The sequence below is a fragment of the Castor canadensis genome, chromosome 12, assembly GCF_047511655.1.
Source record: "Castor canadensis chromosome 12, mCasCan1.hap1v2, whole genome shotgun sequence".
NCBI classification, from domain to species: Eukaryota; Metazoa; Chordata; class Mammalia; order Rodentia; family Castoridae; genus Castor; species Castor canadensis.
Genome location: NC_133397.1, coordinates 31,137,106 through 31,157,368, shown reverse-complemented (window position 1 = coordinate 31,157,368; position 20,263 = coordinate 31,137,106). Strand labels below are relative to the sequence as shown.

Here is a 20,263-nt window from a genome sequence, read left to right as displayed (position 1 = left end):
GGGAGCCCACAGAGAGGGTCTGGGTGCACCACTCCTCAGAGGTGGAGTCAGATTCCCTAAGCAGCAGGAGCCTGTGCAGCTTCCATGAAGCTATTTCTCTGCAGGGAATGGGATAACTACATAGACCTAGTTGCCAGGTATTTCTACCAGTTTATCTCTGTTCTCTTCTATTCTAACTCATCACTATTACCTCAGATGCATCTTGCCTTCCAACTTCAGTTTACTTGCAACTAAGTTAATTTAGATTTGAGATCAGGAAATTATTGGGTTTTAAAACCTGGGGTTGTCAGCTGACAGAACATAGAGATCAATCTTAGTTGATCACCAGCTGGCAGCGCTATCAGGACCTTCCTTGTATTGCTCCATTGTGCTAATGGCTCTCTGGAAATGTGACCACTCAAAACACTCAGTGACCAGCAAAGACCATACTAGTGCCAATGTTCAACCCTAGGTGAGCCACAGTTAGCAGTGGTTGTGCTGCTTTAGGCCAGCAGGGTCCCCAAATACACCAATCACTAATCCATGATGAGCTCCATGTCAGAGATGGCCACAGAGAAACACTTCCTGCTGCTGCTTACCAGGAGTGGTTTCTATATCTCCACATTTACCCAGTTTGAAGCACAAAAGAAAGTATTTTGGAACAGCAAGTTTTGTTTCTTTAAATATGATATAAAACCATGCTTCATTTGCCCTTAAAACACAGGTTGGCTGCTGCTTTATTGAATTTTCATGTAAAGTAAATGGAGGAAGACTCTTTGTTTTAGAGAAAACTCTGGCTGATCTTTACCAGGGTAGCTGCCACCTGGGCCAGGTTAGATTAGATTTTAGTTAATGAGGCTTCACAGAAATATTTTTGCTTTTAACTAAATTTTCCCCTAAAAGGCCAATGACTTCAAAAGAGGCCTGAAAGCACGGAGTAAAATTTGGCTAATGGATCTTGGCATCCCTGTTTCTTAAAAGGTGCTTGTGTCTTCACTAGGTATACTGGCTCCTTCCATGGTACACTGGAATTATCCAAGAAAGCTCTGTTGGAAAGTTGTAAAAATCTTGAGAAACAGGAAGGCTTGGGGGCTAGTCTGTGTGATGTGAAGTTCTGCATAATAAATTAATAGTTACTGTAGTCTTTGGGAATCAGCATAGCCTAACTGAGGGTACATGTAAAAAGCACACTAATAAGCACCTGGCCAGAAGAGGAATGTACAAATAGAGACTGGGAAAATCCAAACAAAAATACTCAGTTTTTATTTTTGACTATCAAGTGTGTTGTACCATTTAATTCTGATTGCTCCAACTGGTTTGCTAACGCTGACAATGACATTGCGTTTTATTCTTCAATACTAGGATTACTCACAACTTTTACTTACTGAATGCTTGCTGTGTAGCAAGAACTATGCTAAGCATTTCACATGAATCAGTTCCACTTAATCTACTTAGCTCAATGGCCAGGGTATTGTTTCAATTCCACAGAAAACTGAGGCACACAGAAGATATGTCACTTGCCCAAGAATGTGTGGCCAGAAGTGTCAGGGTGAGGAAAGGAACCAGAGTGGATCTGGCTCCATAACCCCTCACCCATTCTGCCTGTCATGTACACAGTGGGAAGACCTGAGAGAGGACCATGACCTGGGCAGGTGTCAGTGCCACACAAATGAAAGTCATTACTGCTCAGCAACTCTCTGAAATGGATACTTCTTTCAACTGACTGCACACGTGCCTGGCAAGGTTCTATCAAGGAATGAAGACAACTCAATGGTTGTTGAGGATTCATGGTCCCCCTAAGAATTCTTCACTGAGCACACCTTTCTCCCTCTCATGACTCCTTCTCCCCTCACAGAAGAAGATGATTAGAGAAGAATGTTTGTTCCAGGGAAAACATGAGGTATGAAACTAATATATTAAAGTTTACTTTTAAAACAAATACATTGGGCATTATATATCCAAACAAGTGTGACCCTCTTCTAAGCAGTCCTTGCAGCAGGTCATAAATGCATTCCAGTGATACCACCATTGCTTCACAGTTTTGGGACTTTCCTTTTGCAACAGCATCCAGGTCAATTTCTGGAACATGCAAAGAAAGACAGTATTTCATGGTCCTGCGTTAGGTTTAGCCTTGGTGTTTTGTTCCTCAGTTCTGGCCTCTATTTTAACTATCAGATTCAGCTCAAGATGACTTTTGGCCTCTTTCAAGATAAAGATTTGCCTCTGCAACCACAATCAACATTATGTGTCAAGACCCTGAAGCCCTGTTGCCGCAGCAGCTCCATCAGTGGGGCTGTTTAACTCACAAAACACTCAGACATATGTCCTGTCTTTTTTTGAATTCAAATGTAAACAACAATATCTGGTATCACTTATAATCAAAATAAAAATATGCAATATCTTTTGATGGTAGAACTGAAGAATTTAGCATGGAGTTTTACTCTTTCATTTTTCCTGGATTTTGGTTAATGTGAAAGGGGAGGAAAAAGCGACAAGGTCTTTAATGTTCACTCCTTCCAGGACCACTTCTTTAACTGTTTAAACTTTACATCGCACATCTTTTCAAGATAAGAAAGAAGGCCTTAAGATGCTATGAAGGCTGGACTTTGTTTTTACTCTTGGGCTATTTTCAATATACTACAAAACTAATTAATGGGTGGGGATATCTAGCAATTCTTCTTCCTCTATCAAGCTCCAATTTAGAGTCTCAGAAGTCACTGATATGTTCACACTGACCACCATGATAGATATATGTGAACCCCAGAAAAGAAAGCATCACTACACTGTTACCCTTCTTCTTACATGGAAGGATGCAGAACCCCAAATCTGCTCTAACTCAGTGCTACCACTGAGTTTTTAATTTCTGCCTTGTAGACGACTTTCTAGGATGGATAGTTCAGGTTCTAATTCTGTTCTGGTGGCCTTGGTGTGGGAGTAACTTCCTGGGAGGAAGTGAGGCAGCTTTAGAAATTGCATCAGTTCTTTCAGATCTCCTGCATACTACTCAGAGTCCGGAAAAGTAATTTACTTTGGGATCCTGGTAGCCAAGAAGCTAAATGCAGCTCTTGCTCTCCAAATAAGCTCCCCTGCAGACTCATCCAACATAGTCTTGTAATGGGGCATCTGTTCTTTCTATGCATCGATACTGACTGTTCTAAACCCTTGGGCCACAGCAGTGAACAGATATTCCAAGGCCCCTGTGTTTGGGGACACATTCCTGGATCCAGAGGGTCTCATCATCTTTGTGATTCCATATTCATGGATGTGCCAAGAATGTGCCAAAGATGGTGAGAAGCCACGCAGAGAGCAATTCTCTGCTCACTGTGGGTTCTTAAGTTTGAGGTTTGAAGTATTTAAAGAAAACTTTAACGAAATCACTTAGGCAGATGTAAAAGTTAACATGTTATACTATGGGTAACATGAGATTTAGAAAAGGAAGTAGAAAAGGCAGCTAAATATTACTTAACCAATGACACAGCTGGGAAAGTACCTTTTAAAATATTAGTGTGCATCTGTATCAGCACATTATAATGTTCTCTGTCCAACCCACAAAGAAATCAAATATACTTATTATTTTATATTTTATTTTCCTTAACTGATAAGACACCTATTCCTGGCCAATGATATCATTTTCATTTCTGGATTGTGAGTTGGGCACATGCTGGGAATGAGTGAACATCACGTTTAAGAAACTAGGTTCTCCTTAAAAACAAAACGAAACGTAAAGAAGAAACGTAACCAGAAACTACAAGAAGCAGAAATAAAAAAGAGGTCACTAAGAAGTGTGCAGAGACTCATAGGCACAGACAACTGAGTTTGAACATGCTGGCTCAGGGGACATCACAAACTGTAAGAGTGAGAAGAGGGAGTTCAACTGCAGTTCTGCATGGATGAGGGCCCAGATAACTCCAAAAAGGCAGAGATCTAATACCTGGTCATTCTGCCAGTAAATGACTGAAGTTTTTAGTTAAAAATGCAAAGAATGTTTACTGATTTAATGAAAACTTGAGGATTTTGCAACTTTTAGCTTCTAATAAACACCTGATCTTAATCCATCTTTATAAAAATAGACAGATGTTACCATGCAGGCTGACCTACCTTATCTTGTCTTACATTGATTGTTATGTAAGTTGATTTAGCTATAAAACTTCTTTCTTACAAGTCTTTGTGCTTTATTTTATTCCGTTTATTTCTTGGGATGGGAAGCCTAAGTCTATTTAAAAAGATCAAAAGAGACTTTTGTTTCTTCAAAATTATTCCTGGAATAGGTAGTATATCCAATAAACAGAAGAATTATAAATTTTCCTGAGTATTATGAATGGAAACCCTACCAAACTGGTAAATACACTGAGTTTTGGCAGATTCCTTTGCATGCAAGGGACACAATTCCAGGAGTACTTGCATTAAGCATCTATTATGGGTTGATTAAGCACTTCACAGATGTAAGTTCAAGGAAACATTTCATTTTCAACTGTAAATGTAGTCTCATTTCATATCAAGGCTTACAACCCAAGGTGCATCTACAGGTACATGAAGATCATACACTGAAATCATTTTGGAAATAATTAAATGTACTCTAAAAGACAGGAAGGGACAATGCAAGATCAAGTGGCCCAAAAAAGAAGGAAAAAATCTAATTTCCTTTAGGACTTAAAAAAAGCTGTTTGTGTGAAAGTCAGAGTATAGCATCTTTTAAAGAAAACCTTGAGGAGGACGCCACTGGCTTTCTAAACTGGCCTGTCTCTGAATCTGTAGATGTTTCATCCTGTAAGCAATACTCCACCAGCAGCTTCCAGAGGGTGCTCACTCGATGGGCCCCCTTTTGTGCAGTGATCTTCCTCTATCCCTGACCACTGGAGGGTAGAAAGTCAGGTTTGGACTCTTGGACAGAAATGAGCAGAAAAAGGCAGATGCTAGTGTAGACACATCAGTGTCAGCTTCTCTCTGTGCAGCAGACTTGTTAACACAGGATCTGGGTAGCAGGTCAGACTGAGCTGATGTGGCTCCAATGTCCTGCCTGAGTTAGCTGCAACAACATGAATTTCTGTCTACACCACTGCAGACCTAAAAAGGGCACTGAAGAGAAAGCTGCTTATGGGAGATGCAGGATGACATACTTCCTAGAGTGCAGGGCAAGACCTAAACCAGCTGAAATCAAACACTATTTATTTGTGGGTGGAGCACTGTGACAACATCTGTGGTACAGAAAGCTTATTTCTTCCAGGATCACTGAATTGGCCACAGGCTTTTAAAGATGAGAACAGGCACCACCAAAGCATTAATCTAAAATATTGGATAATATTCAAAAGCTTTATTGTTGAGATGTTATATCCAGGCCTTTTTCTTGTAGAAGCCAGATGCTTCATTCTATCATGAGATACTGAAATCCACTTGATGCATACTGCTCAATCAGCTGCAGTCTGCAATACAGGAGCAGGAGTCTACTGAACCAACACACAAGCAGATTGTGTTTATTATTTACAAAGGACTTCCAAGCTGGGAGCTGGTGGCTCACACCTGTGATTACAGGTGTAATTACAATCCCAAGTAGCTGGGATTCCAGCTACTCAGGAGGCAGAAATCAGGAGGATTGCGGTTCAAAGTCAGCCCAGGAAAATAGTTCAGGAGACCCTATCTCAAAAACAAAAACAAAACCCATCAAAAAAAAAAGGGCTGGTGGAGTGGCTCAAGGTGTAGTCCCTGAGTTCAAGCCCCAGTACTGCAAAAAAAAAAAAAAAAAAAAAAAAAGGCTTCCATATATGCACATAATGTCATTTAATTTTTTCATAGTACTTTTGTGAAGCATAGGACATCTTATAGATGAGGCGACTGAGCTTGGGATGCATCAAATAACCAAGACATGTGAGCATAACCCTTTGGCTCCAAGGTAAGTTCTTTCCAATGGCAGAAGTTTTTAATTTTTAAGGAAATACACTGGAGAAGTAGCTGTGTTCCAGTATTCCAATATCATAACATTTTGGTTTAGCAATGTGTAACATTAAACTCCATGAGTTGAATATTTTAAAGATGATGAAATATTTACTGTACTTGATTCTTGATGTGTGTGGATGTATATATATATACATATATATACACAGATATCTTTACATAAATACATACAGATATAATATAGCTCTAAGAAGATACTGTTTTGATACAGTTAGCCATAAACAAATGGAGATCTAAGCAAAAGGAATACTAGACTGACTTTAAAGTATAAACTTCTTCCTTTTTAGGGAGAAATCTTATTTCATCATTTGCTCTTTGAAGATCACTATATAGTTATAACATCACAACCAGCTAGGAAGAAACACAGTTCCAACACAAGCCAGGTCAGCCGATTCCTTGTGAAATCTGTACTTCAAATATTATTATATAGTATATGTAAAAAATTGAGAACCCCTAATCAGATAGATGTACTTATAAGAAAATCACTTTTATGAACCATCTATCACAGAGCTCATTTTCATATAATAGCAAAATGCATTCTAAAAACAACTTGAAAAAAAAAAAGAACTTGAAGTCATATAATCAGAATATCTTAAATTTGTTCATATTCATGTTATTTATGTTATAAACCACATACATTTATATTTATGCTTGTTTCATAACAAACAAAATAACTATCATTTTAAGTTCTAAATTTAAAACTTAAGTTTTTTCGACAAAAACTTCTTAAGTAAAAAAGACACTCTAAGGGATTTCTAGCCAACAAATACGATTCTAAATATCTGACCTCAAATATCTTCTCAAATAGCCTAGAGTTACAAATAAATCCTTGCCAAATCATAAATTTCAAGGTAATACTCTATGTACTGAGTAACACTTCTGACTTAGCACAAAACTATTACTCAATATTGGTCTTCTCTTAGACGGGGGCACACCTAGATTAGAGGCACACCTGAGCAACTTGGTTTCCAAAATCAGCAGGTCTGATGCAGCAGTAGTGTGGACCTGAAGATCCCATAAATCGGAGTAAGAAAGGTCTTATGACCAAAGTAGTGCCCTTTCTATGTAATATTTGATGAGGAATGACCAAGCCCTTGACACAGAAGGTTTCATGGGAATGCTCTACGCTTCTTGCCCAAGATGCTATAGCCTGATCCTCAGTGTGGGTGGATGTGCATCCCATCCCCAAGGCACAGTGATGTGGGAGTATGATGTCTGTTGCTTTCCTTGTTTGCCATCCTCTGGGGAATCATGGAATAAAGACCTCTTTCAAGCACTGAAACAACTTTTGCTCTGGAAAGAAAGAGAGGTATGCGGCATGACGCTGGCGACACAGCTGAGGGAATGCTTTATACATCCCTGTCTCATCCTGAAGCACATCATCATGGGGAGATCTGCTGTTTAGAAGGAACCACATCACATCTGCCATCATGAATTAGAAAAGCCACCAGACCTTTTCTCTACTTGACTCAAACTCAAGTCACCTTTACCATCAAAAAGCCTATGAAAATACTTAAATCAAAATTTGTATTTCTGTAGGAAGCCAGAATACAAAAAATTAGAAAATCAATTAAGATGCCCCATTAAAATGATTGGTAATTACTACTTACTTTCTCTCTAGTAGAAGGATGAATTCCCTAATGATGGGTATTATAAGCAATTAGACAAAGCTGTTCACTTTTCAAAATTAATCATCAATCCTATTAATTATGTCTGTATTACACATCCTATTAAATTAGCACACATAATATGAGGCCTTCACACATCAAAGCAGAAGCATTATCACTGCACATTAGTGACTTGATAATTTAGCTGAAAGGAATACAAATACTGGTAATTAAAAGACTACTTTTTAGTAGTATCATTGCTTTTCATTTCTCTGTGGTAAGGAAAAAAAGGATACTTCATGAAGTAAAAGCAAACTTTTGGGTTTTGACTACAAAAAAGAGGTCAGTTGAACAGTTTCATGGCAAGTGTGAGGTTGTAAAAGCTCTGACTGAGTAAAATTAGGGAGCACATTCACCTGGGGAGGGAGCTAAAGCCATGGTGAGGTCAGCACCACAGGCTGGTGTGAGGTGATCTGTGTAGGCCACAGTGAGGTGCCCGTGGTCCTGAGAACAAGCTGAGCTGAAACTGAGAAAGCCTGAAATAGCACACAATGCAAGCAGGCTGATGGGAAGTTAGGACCTCTTAGCTGGTAAGAGAACAAACCTCAAAACAAACTGGAGAGTCGGACAGGAAACTTTAAGTCACAGTCATGAAATGAACTTCTACCCTTTGCACATAGCAGGGCTACATGAGAAAGGATGGACTCTTAGCAGGTCCATCCTTAGAACTATTTTCTAGACTTAGAAAATAAGCATGACATAGACATAAGAGGCTTAATGACTATTCCAATAATATAACAACACAGATGGAGCACTGAGGTGAGTGAGTGAATACAGCACATAGTTGCTGCTTAGCAAATACTGAATCTCCTGGAGATCATGGTCCCTGAAGATAATTCACAGATTAATAGAATATAATCACACAAGCACCAATGGGAGGGTATGGGAGGGGGTCAGTTAATGAGGGAGCCAGAATATAAACAAAAGTTCCATTATACCACTATAAGCCTACATAAACCACAATTTAGTGAAACTGCTTGCAATCTAAGTTAAAAATTACAAATTCTGGTCAAACTGTTCTTTTTTCTAGAGACTAAAGAAGAATGTATAGTCTAAATGATCCAGAAGCTTAAAGTATGAAGGGAAAAAAATGAAGAGAATACTGTGATTTCCAGGTTTCTTTCCACAACTTTGAATTTGGTTTTGTCAGAAGAGATTTACTGTTATCATACAGAAACAAATTTACTACCTCAGTTATTAACTAATTACAAATTTCCCAATTAAGCAGTAAAACACAATAGGAACTTTTAGCTAAACAGACTGAGAATTTTCAACATAAGAGAGCTGTTGTTATATGTGGACATTAGATCAAGGGCAAACACAACAAGGGGATTGGACTTTGAGCACATGATAAAAGCGAGAACACACAAGGGAGGGGTGAGGATAGGTAAGACACCTAAAATATTAGCTAGCATTTGTTGCCCTTAACGCAGAGAAACTAAAGCAGATACCTTAAAAGCAACTGAGGCCAATAGGAAAAGGGGATCAGGAACTAGAGAAAAGGTGAGATCAAAAAGAATTAACCTAGAAGGTAACACATGCACAGGAAATTAATGTGAGTTAACTCCCTGTATAGCTACCCTTATCTCAACCAGGAACACTTGTTCCTTCCTATTATTGCTTATACTCTCTCTTCAACAAAATTAGAGATAAGGGCAAAATAGTTTCTGCTGGGTATTGAGGGGGTGGGGGGGCAGAAGGAGGGGGAGGAGTGGGTGGTAACGGAGGGGGTGGGGGCAGGGGGGAGAAATGACCCAAGCCTTGTATGCACATATGAATAATAAAACAATAAAAAAAAAAAAAAGCGAGCTGTTGTTAGACTTTCCCTTAGATAGTAATGTGGGATTTTCAGGCCTTCAGGGGTCCTGGCTTTGTAAAGATGAGCCAAGCACTGCTGGTTGATTTATGAATTGTTATTCTAGTCCTTATATGTAAATACAGTGATATTAGCTATACTTTTTTCTTCCTACAACCTGAAATAGTAGCTTCGTTACATTTTACATTTAGATACCACAGATACCACAGGCAGTGCCATTTCTTGTGTAAATTTTGGTCAGACCTTTGAAAAACTATGTAGCACTAAGTTGGATGTATGCCGTGATATATTTTTGGCTTTGTTTAGGAGCTACAATGTTTATGAGTAGTACAGAAAAGCCAAGTGTCCCAGTCACTAAGAGCTGCCATATGTCCTGATTTCTATAGACACTCCTGGTCTGTGGCTGCTGTCCTATCATAATTATTAAAAGCCTCCATTTCACTTCTAAAGGCATCAAGATTTGAAAAATAATTATATAGATGGTTGCTAAAGGAGAGAACCCAGCTTCTAAAACATACACTCTTTGCTTATTACATTGATAAAATCTAGCTCTATAAAATTCCTGAGACTAGTGTTTATAAGCTGCCATAAGACTCGGCCATAAGATCTCTCTTTTCTCTAGGTGTCATTCCAAATATTTGCAATGACTTATGTCTAGAATGCATGCAAAATCTCCAACAATAAATGCACAATACCCCGCAATTAATACAAGTGGCATAATTTTTCATTTGCTGCTTTGATCATGAGTTCCTGTTGGATTGAGATGTGTCTTATCTTTCATTTGACTTTATTAGCTTTACTGGATGCAAAAGCAGTAACAAGATGAGAGCCTTGGGAGCAGGGACTGTCCTTGATTAGAGTTGACAGCTGTCTCAGCCTCGCCTTCTGGTCCTTGAAACAGCATCTGGCTTTGTCCACAGGACCATTTTTGTATGGATGTTAGCGGCTAATATAGGTAAGTCCTCTGCTCACAAATTGTATCACCATGGGTCATAGGAAGGAGAGGGCTCTGTCACTTACTCAGGCCTCACTCTGTGGGGCTAGGCCATCAATATGGATAATGATGTGGCTTAAATAAAATCAATCAAGTGCCATAAGACAGGAGAAATGGGGAGATTAATATTCCAGATTTAACTGATCTCAAGACAGCAACAGGTTATTGAGACCCCTGAAAATAACTGAGTAGACAAAGAGAGTTCTGATACTGAAAATCCTAAACCAGCAAAGGATCTCAATGGAACATGACAGAGAACTTTTTTTTTTTTATTCTTAACACATTCTACATGGGAGCACATCTTCCCCATCTTTTCCTTTGCTGATATTCCTACATTGGTTCTCTGTGGCATGTCAACCAGAAAAAAACAATTGGCTATCAATATCAACGTACTGACCACTGGTAAAGATGAAAAAAACATTTTTTTCTTGGTCTTACCTAGGCAGTAGGGACAACATTGGCCTTTTCTCAAAACGGGTCTTTCACAGGATACAGAAGGGCAAGACTCAGAGTAACAGCTAATTATGCTATCCACGCAAACACAACTGGTACAAACGTCAGGCTTCCAGGACTCAGCTGCCAGGAATATATCCCCTTCATCATTTTTGCAGTAACTAGGCACGCTGTCATTATGGGATGAGGAAGGCTGAAGAGGTTCATCTGGAAAAATGAACATACAGGTCAGCAAAGAAGATGCTGCAGGTCTCCAATTATGCAACACATTGTCACCAGACTTATAAAAGCACTCCTAGTCACTAACATTCTGGGTGTCTCCTTAAAAGAAGTCTGAATCAGGCAGGGTCTTGAATTTTAAAGCAGGATAATAAAGATAAAAACAAACAAACAAAAAACAAACCTGAAACCAAGATTCTGTTAGTTGCTTATATAGCATCTGCTTAAAGTCTTGATTTTCTTTGGAGTAGTATCAGGATTTGGATCAAAATGGGTGCAAGGCAATCAGGGAAATACTGTTCTGTGCCTTCCAAGTGTCTCATAACTGAGAGGCCACCTCACTTAGCTGTAGCTCAGGAGGGTATTTCTAGAAAAGCTTTCAACTTTCTCCAGAGGGTGATGCATTACTACCCACATCTGTTAGAGTTCAAGGAAGCTGCCTTGAACATGTAGCTATTATATCCTTATCATACTTGTATAAGAAAGGCCTCTTCATCATTGAGGGACAGAAGCAATGTAGATACGTATCTATCCCCAAACTTCTTATAAAGTAAGTAAAATGAATCTCTGTTTGTTTAAAAATTGCAGCCAGGTTTTCTGACGTACAGCCACATGAAATCCTAACCAATTAATATCAAAATACATTTTCATTGCACTAGACTATCAGAAACACCTACGTTCGGGCATTTACATTAATGGCTGAAAGATAAGAAATCTAAATCACACATAAGGATGCAACGAGAGAAAGCATCTGCGAGTCATCTGCATTTTTAATATTGAAAGACTTGTACAAGAGTCAAGTTGTAACCAGATCAGGTTACAACTTGAAACAGAAAAGAACATCACCAGAAAACCCAAATTCTCCTTGGGTTCTGGTATCCATTGAAATTAATGAAAACTGTAACCACAAGCAGATATCCAACTGAGATTTGAGAAAGAAAAACCTAAGTTAGTGAGGTTACCACTTTAGAAATGTTACAATCTCTCCAGTGAGAGAAAGTACTTCCAACAACCCTTGCCACTCAAGAGTCTTAAAACACCAAGACAGTTATACCAAGCAAATCCCTAAGAGAACCACATTGTCTCAGTGGATACACAGTCAAGAGTTATCAAATGTTCCTCTCTGAATCAACTTCATGAACTCTATTTTCAGCATGAAACAGAAATAACTGAGACAAACATGATACAGAACATCTTAATGTCACACGTTCCATCTGCCTCATGAATATACTCTCCAGTCAAGAGATTATATTGATTTGACAAGAGCCTCTTTGAGGACCAAGGCAGTTGCTTGACCCTCTGAAGGCCAGCATAACAGAATTGGACCAAACCCTCTCCTTTAAGCCATAACCATCTTTCCTATCATTCTTGAAGGTAGAGGCACAATGAAAGACCAGTCATTGTTCCCAATGCATTCTGGGTCCTATTTCATTTATGGTTCCTTAGATATCACCCACATTCAGTAGGTTAAAGATGGAAAGATGGGATTATTTTCTCAGAAACCTTTTTGAGGTTATCTATACCTAGGGATAATTTCTTCTTTAAGAGATCAGCCACTGCTAATGTTTGCTTTGGCTGGAAATAAGGACAATTCATGTTTATCCACACTAGGTCTTGAAAATCACAAAGGTTCTGCAAGTTACATTAGCTTAGCTCTTGCAAACAATGTCCAACTTTGTGTCTAAAAATTAGAAGAGGAAGCAGGGCAGCAGTAATGAAGCAATGAAATGACACAGGAAACAAATCTAGAGCTTCTTTTTGAGGTCCAGAAAAGACTCCAAAGGACATCTTCAAGTGCTGGCAGTGACCAGTGAAGAGTTAAAGCTGGGAAGCAAGCACAGTAGCAGTCTTCTTCCTCTAGGCAGGAGAGTCCTAACCAAACCCCATACCACTTGGAACTTTGCTCCTAGTGTCTTCCTTCTTTGGGTCTTTCTTCTAATTTTTCCTGCCCAGAGAGTTTTGCTTCTTCTTTAAATATTTACTCCTTTGTTTTATTTTTACCCATGTTTTTAGGTGACCATCAGTCATTCATTCTTTTTATTTCTTTTGTACCTCCCTATCTTTTCTAGGCTATGCTTTTTCCCAACCTTACAAAATAAAGAACAAAAGAAGTATCAAAGATAGAAAAAGAAACAAATGCAACCTACTCCTCTCATTTTTACTTTAGAGAAATAGCATATCTGCATGCTCAATCTTTCCTCACAAACCATTTCCCTGCAAGGCCTAAAATGTAAACTAGGCCAGTGGAAGGACAAAGGAAACAATGTATCTTAGAGATAGAATCACCATGTAGGACACAGCTCTTCTTGGGTACAAGTGTATCATTTTCAGACAATTTTAGAATGTAGTAACCTAAGATTAGAGGCAGTATTTTCCTAGATATGTAACATAGCACTTATCAATGCTATTCTTGAAATTTATTGTAATGTGAAAAAATTGATGTTTTGAGCTGTAAGACTTTTTATTGCTGCAATATAGTTATGAATGGAAAGTCAAGAAAGATCCATTATGGGGTGGGTAGCTCACTTTAAAATATGTATTATTCTGGGTATGTTCTTATTTACAGATCTAAGAGTAATGTTTAGAGTACTAATACATAAAAACAAAAGTTCTAAAGTTTAAGATGAATGATAACATTGAAGTACTTCTCAAGTTACATGGAAAGAAAAAAACAGGCACCCAGGCCTGCAAATGAGAAGTTAAAGCTAGGCACACCATGGGGTGCTTGTTTGGGTCTACAGAAAGGAATGCAGAAAGTGACGCCTTGCTTGGCAGGAACCTGTAGGCTCTGCTCACACATGCTCTTATTTTGAGGCACCCTGCCTAATCCCACCTAACATTTTCAGAAGGCCCATCTCCACCAAGTTCTCTTCTGGGGCTGAACCTCTCAGTCTATCTAGTTAGTTATCCCATCTTCAATGAATCTGGGCTAATGGTCTTGGAAAATGGCCTTCCTACAATCAATCCTCTGTCTACTCAGATCCTAGTCCAAATGGCACCAAGGGCTCTTCTTTCTTTTGTCAAAGCTTCCTGGGATGTATGCACTCTTAAATTCTCCTTAAGTATTCCTCTCACTCTAGCATTATTTATTTCATGTGGAACACTGGGGTGTTTGCTCCATAGGACAAGAGTTGTTTCTTTTTATTAACCTCAGGATCCTAAGGGGTCAATTCAAGCATTGCACAGATATCTGTAAGATGAATAACTAAGTGGATATAAGCTCACTGTAACCCATGAACAGTCTATTCGAATGGTTGCTACCAGGAGGATATGAACAGTCAAGGCTCTTTAGCATCAGCAGGTTTGGATTTGGGTAGAACAGTGATAATTATAAAAAAAAAAAAAAAAAAAAAAAGTGTGGTGGAAATAGGTCACACATATCCTAAAAACCTAATACATAGGAACTATTTCTTATGGTAGAAATGATGCTTCACTAATTAAGCTTGTCAGTTTAACATGGCTGCTAATTACACCAAAGATTTTGTACTAAGATGGTAACATCTTGTCTGCAATGTACAATGGCAATAGCAAATAATGTTCATCTGATGCGATTCAGAACCTACCATCAACATGAATCCAAGAGGACTTGACACTAAGTATGCTGGGCGTTAATAAGAGAGTAAGATTCTGGACAGCTGACTAGATAATTCAATATAGGAAAAAAAAAGTAATAAAACGAGCATTTTTTTACTGAGCAAAAATTTTTTAAGAATTTATGTTCTGTGGTGCCGGTGGCTCACACCTGTAATCCTAGCTACTTGGGAGGCTGAGATCGGGAGGAACATGGTTCAAGGCCAGCCTGAGCACAGTTTGTGACACCCCATCTCCAAAGTAATCAGGGCAAAATAGACTAGAGGTGTGAAGGTGTGGCTCATGCAGTAGAGCACCTGCTTTGCAAATGCAAAACCCTAAGTTCAAATCCCAGCCCCACCAAAAAACAAACAAACAAACAAAAAAAAAAAAAAAAGAAAAAAGAATATATGGAATATATGTTAAGAAGGTAAGTAGTTATTGATTCACTTATTGAATCAATAAGTGGTTACTGAAGAGATTAAGCAATATCAAAATTATTGTCTGCCAAGTTGGCAATTTTATGTATCCAAAAAGTATCTTTGGAAAAAGTCATACGTTCTTACTATTAACTAGAATTTCTATTTTAGTTTATAAACCAGGAACTCATGTTTAAAATTCTGACAAGTTTCTATAACTATGTCTTTCCTAACCATAAATTTACCTGCTAAGGTCTGAGAAATTAAAAAAAAAAATACTTATACACTTATGCAGTCACAGGTCTTATTTTCCAAAAAATTTTATTTATATTACTCATTAATATTATTCTTTGCATTTGTTAAATTTTAACATTAGCAAAATCATCTGGAGTAATTTGGTGCAGAGAAACTCTTTCTATTAAGGTATATCCCTTGAGTCTGAGATGTGGGATTAAGGGGGAAAATGGCAATCTCCTTTGTTTTAAAATTCACCTCAGGTGCCAGGAATATGGACTGCATAAATAAGTGGTCAATAGAAAAGAATGAATTTAGGAAGCAAGCTGCTAGATGTTCCTTCTTGGGTTTTTAGGTTTGGCATACTCTCACGTGAGGCTCATCCCAACCTGATGGTCCTGCAGAATGGCAATGCCTAGAGCTGTGTCCTTTTCCACCAAGTGTGCCCAGTGGCACCATGCTGGTTACCTGTACACTGTGGGCAGCAAGAGTCTTGGGTGCGTGAAGGGTTCTGGCAGAGCAGTGGTGGGCACACTTCTGTCTCACATAGTACCCGGCCACTGTGGCAGGTGCACTGAGTACAGGAGTCGATGTTCCATGTTTCTCCTTCTACAAAGTACTCTCCTCCAGGAGCATGGCAGATGGAAGGAGTGCTGAGCTCTGGTTTCTGCACCACAAAGTCATCTTGGAAATGACATAAAATCAAAATGCAAGACATTATTCATTTACAATCTTCCAACTCCTGAAACACCTGGTGCTTTATGCTTCAGGGGAGAGAAAACCCAAATTGTCTGAAGAGTATCTCACCCTATTCTTATCAAGAGAATAATGAAGAGAAGAAAAATATTCCATGCATAGAAATGCAGAACAGTATTTGAAGAGTTAATTTCAGGAAGCAAGGTTCAAGTGGCTCGAACCTGTCAAGTCATGAGTGAATTCAGTAAGAATTAAATTACAGGGATGCTCAAGCACCCCTGAGAATGTGAAAGAGTTGTCTAGAATAAAGATGTCTCACTTGCTGAGTACTTGCTGTGGTCCAATTACTAAGTACTTTCAACTTACTCATTTTATTTATTCCTTACACTGACTTTGTGAGGAAAGTAATGTCATCCTATTTTACATATGAGAAAACTGTGAGCTCAGAGTATTAAGCACAGTCAAGGAACTGGAACCTAAGACTATAGTGGACTAGATAATGGGTGTGGGTCTAGATTAAACAGAACTTTCAAATGATGCACAACCTGTCCACTTCATTTGTCTCTGGGACCTGAGCACTTTTATGCTTGGAAATACTGTCTACTGTCAACAGGCCATATCTCATCTCAGCAGGCTGCCAGCACACAGACTAGGAATGCTCCAATGGAATCAACAGTCTGAAAATTCTCACCTGAGACTAAACATTTGTTGGGTGATATCATCATCCAGAGAGGGAAATGCTGAGAGGCTGATGATAACTATGATTTCTTTCCCCAGAGGACAGGTGGTTTTGGTCTCTTGGTGAGATGATAATGATAGAGAGAGAATTTAATGTTGAAATGTCTGGAGAAATACTGGGAGTTGCCCTCAAGTTGTGCTGAGGAAATGAGAAGTATGAACACATTAACCATATTTCTATAGTCCAAACACAACAAGCACTTCAAGGAGGTGCTGACAGTGCTGAATCCTGCTGAGAAATAGACTGGAGACATCATGGCTAGCTCAGGCCTGGAGCTCACTGGATGTCAGGCCCCATGAGAACTACCTTGTTTGTATAGAGGTGCTCAGAGCTGAAATTGCCTAAGACTGCCAGGGCTGTGACTTTCAAAGCAACAGGTCACCAATACTGATGGGATAAAGTGTTGTGGGCCAACCTCCAGTTAAGGAGGAAACTTTCTGGACAGCTTTGTATCAAGAAAACTAGGGAAGAATGGAATTTTGACCAAGTGGGCATGTCCCAGAAAACTGCCATTAGTCAATGCTTATATTCACAAGCAACCTTACCAAATTTTCAGTATATGAATGGCAGAGAAAAATGTAATTGGAATGAAAACTGAGCTGGGACAAGATGCTTTAAGTATATTTCTTAGCCATTATAGAGAAAGAAAAAATTGTCCCAAGGACTATCAATAAACTAATGTTCGAAAAAGACTGCCTTTTTGCATTCAAAAAAGGCTTACAGAGAGGACTGATAATTTCTACGCTTTAAATGCTGGCGTGTAGGGGGGTGGTCCTGACATGTAGAAGGTCCTATGTGTCTGCAGGGGTCTTATCTCTCTAATCCCTTTGTTCTACTATGTGCCTCAAGGTACAACATGAGAGGGGCTGAGAAGGAGAGGAAAGAAAAAGGAAAAGGATCAAAAAGATGAGATACACCATCATTTGTTGACTATTCTACTAGAAGAGTTTAGGGGCTGCTCATTCATCCTGGGTTGGGCAGAAAATATTCTTTAAAGTAGAATGAATGGCTCTAGGGTCTCAAGTCAGAAGAACTCACATGTGGCAATCCACCAAAGATTTTGGAAAAAAAGTCACTCTACATATCTATGTGTTTTTGTATACATATATCCCAAAAGCCACAATAATATATCAATAAATACGTATAAAAGAACTTTCTGTATCTTTCTAGCAAATATCCTTCTGAGCCCACTGACTTTCAGTTCTTAGGTCAATTATCTGTTCTGAGACAAGTCTGTGCATTTTCACCTGCCTGACTCAGACTTCCTCACTGAGCATGGTGTTAACAAAGAGCAAGTGCAGAACTCTACTCTACACATGCAAATTTGTAATCGAAGTGTAAGTCCTATTGGAAGAAATGATCTTCCTATCCTCAAAAGAGTCCATACAGACTTCTATTTTACTATCATGCATATTTACCTTCTGATCCTCTGGACACTGTGGTTTTCACAATAAACTAGCAAAATATGTGAAGGAGAAGAGTTTTGATACAGAGTACATCTAACAACTTTGGCGAAACAAAACTAGCTGTTTATTCTGCACTGTAATCTGTCCTCTACAGAGATATTGGAGCTGCCTGTCAGTTGGACTTCACAATTACTGAGGTATGCAGAACCTGTTCTGTGCCAGGGGAGGCAACACAGGTGCAGTCTGGCTAGCATAAGCCACCTGACCCTCCAGTCCTGCCTTACTGCAAAAGGACCAGGCCTCAGGCTCCTGACTACATCCTTTGCATAGATAGAGTCATCCATAAAGACAGGACAAAGATGGACCAGAGGAAAAATAAGCATGGCTCCAAAATACGACAGTTTAAACATTAAGAGAAATCTGATGTTAGAATCAGGAGACTCTGCTTCTCCCTGGTCTTCTAACTATTTTACTTTGCATAGGAGGGTTAGTCTTTCATCTCTGTTTTCTAAATGAAACACTGAGTAAGTGTATTCTTCCTGTATACTTCCTCAAAGTAGCCTGCTAGAGGAGAAATGGTAGAAACAGAACTGTGTTGAGGTTCTTAGCTAAAGGCATTAAATGAGGTTTTATGGTAATAATTTATTATTGACAGCTATAATTCAGACTGTCATGAATTAAAAATCTCTTCTTTTAGTAACTTATCTTGATTACTGTTATTATAACTTTAAATGTTTTGGATTTGTAGCTATTCTAAATTTCTCATTTGGCAACAGTGCCACATGTCCATTAATTTAAAAAGAAAGCAATAGCCACAGACCTCAATAATTCTCTCCCTCTCAAGTATTACTTGATAAGTGATAAGCTTTTATAAAACTAGCACCAATCACCTTAAATTAACTAAGGCAATAAACTATAATATCCTATCTGTAAAATGAAGAGCTGGATTTAAGTATACAAACCCACAACCTTAATAGAAAAGCTGTTCAAAGATCAATCAATATAACTGAGCAAACCATTAAAAAAATAAGGAGAACAGTTTTTAGAGTTTTAGAATTTTCTCTGGTCCTAGGCTAATCATTTATAATACCTGGCTGATTCTGTAGCTGTTGTTAATAGAAGCCACAGAGGGCTGAAAAGTGTCTCAGGATTAACACTGCATTTCCCCCAGAGTCACAGGTATGTACAAGGTCCCAAGGGAGAAGTCTTATGCATTTCAAGTACACAGAGAGCAGCCAGATTTTACCTGCACATGACGGGCAGCACTGTCCAGGATGAATGGTGGGGTTGCCACAGGCAGGTACCGGGCAGGTGATCAGGGCACACATTTCCCGTCCATTGTGACAGTAGCATTCCCGGCACCCATCATGCCAGCTTTCCTCATTTTTATGATGATGGCCATCCATGGACAGACATGTGCCTGACAGGACAGGTGGCCCAGCTGAAGCAGGGACCTCTGGACAGACAGAAGGCAGCCTGGTAAAGAAGCAGCTATAGTACAGGAGAAACAGCCTGTAGTGTCCTTACATGGAATGGAGCACAGCCATCAAAAACTATGTCTATGAAGGACAGTTGGTGACATGAGAAATGCTCAGGAAAATAATTTAAACCAAAAGGCTCTCAATTTTGAAAAAAGACAACAGAAAAAAAAAATCTACAAATATGTTTCTCTCCTATTGGTGGAATTGTTGCTGATTTTTATTCTTTTTATTCTTGTCACTTTAGAAGTTTCATCCAATGGAGAAATCCTGGGTCTTTTACAACTAATAGATTTACTGAAGCAACTGAGATTTTTGTTCATTCTCTGACCCCTTCAAAACACCACTGAATTGGTTAACTGTCCAACTCTGAAAAAACTGACTATAACTTAGGGATCTTTTATTGTTTAATGCAGGAAGTCTCAGGCAGTGGGGATGCCCAGGATTTGTGCTCATATACAGTTCTAGGTTGGCATGTGCTTCTCAGCCCAAGCCTAAATTCCCATGGAAAGCTTTTCCCAGAAAACAGAGGAGCAGACTTTTAGTTACACTACACTCAAGGGCTCCAAAATGAGGCTCTCCACATTTTCAGTTGTGCCAGTGCCATTCTTGAGCAGAGTGGTATCCTTTTTATGGAGGCTGAA

The 20,263-nt window shown here is 38.9% G+C and overlaps 1 protein-coding gene across 5 annotated transcripts in view; it reads right to left on the bottom strand.

Moving 5' to 3' along the window:
- Window positions 1-20,263, bottom strand: part of Crim1 (cysteine rich transmembrane BMP regulator 1) — a 185,714-nt gene that overhangs the window by 16,010 nt on the left and 149,441 nt on the right. For all 5 annotated transcript variants that reach the window (XM_074049499.1, XM_020170120.2, XM_074049498.1 and 2 more), the window contains 3 exons: window positions 19,388-19,597; window positions 15,769-15,984; window positions 10,844-11,065 (listed from right to left, as the gene is read on the bottom strand). In XM_074049499.1, coding sequence (XP_073905600.1) covers window positions 10,844-11,065; window positions 15,769-15,984; window positions 19,388-19,597 — 648 coding nt within the window. The remainder of the gene's footprint in view (window positions 1-10,843; window positions 11,066-15,768; window positions 15,985-19,387; window positions 19,598-20,263) is intronic.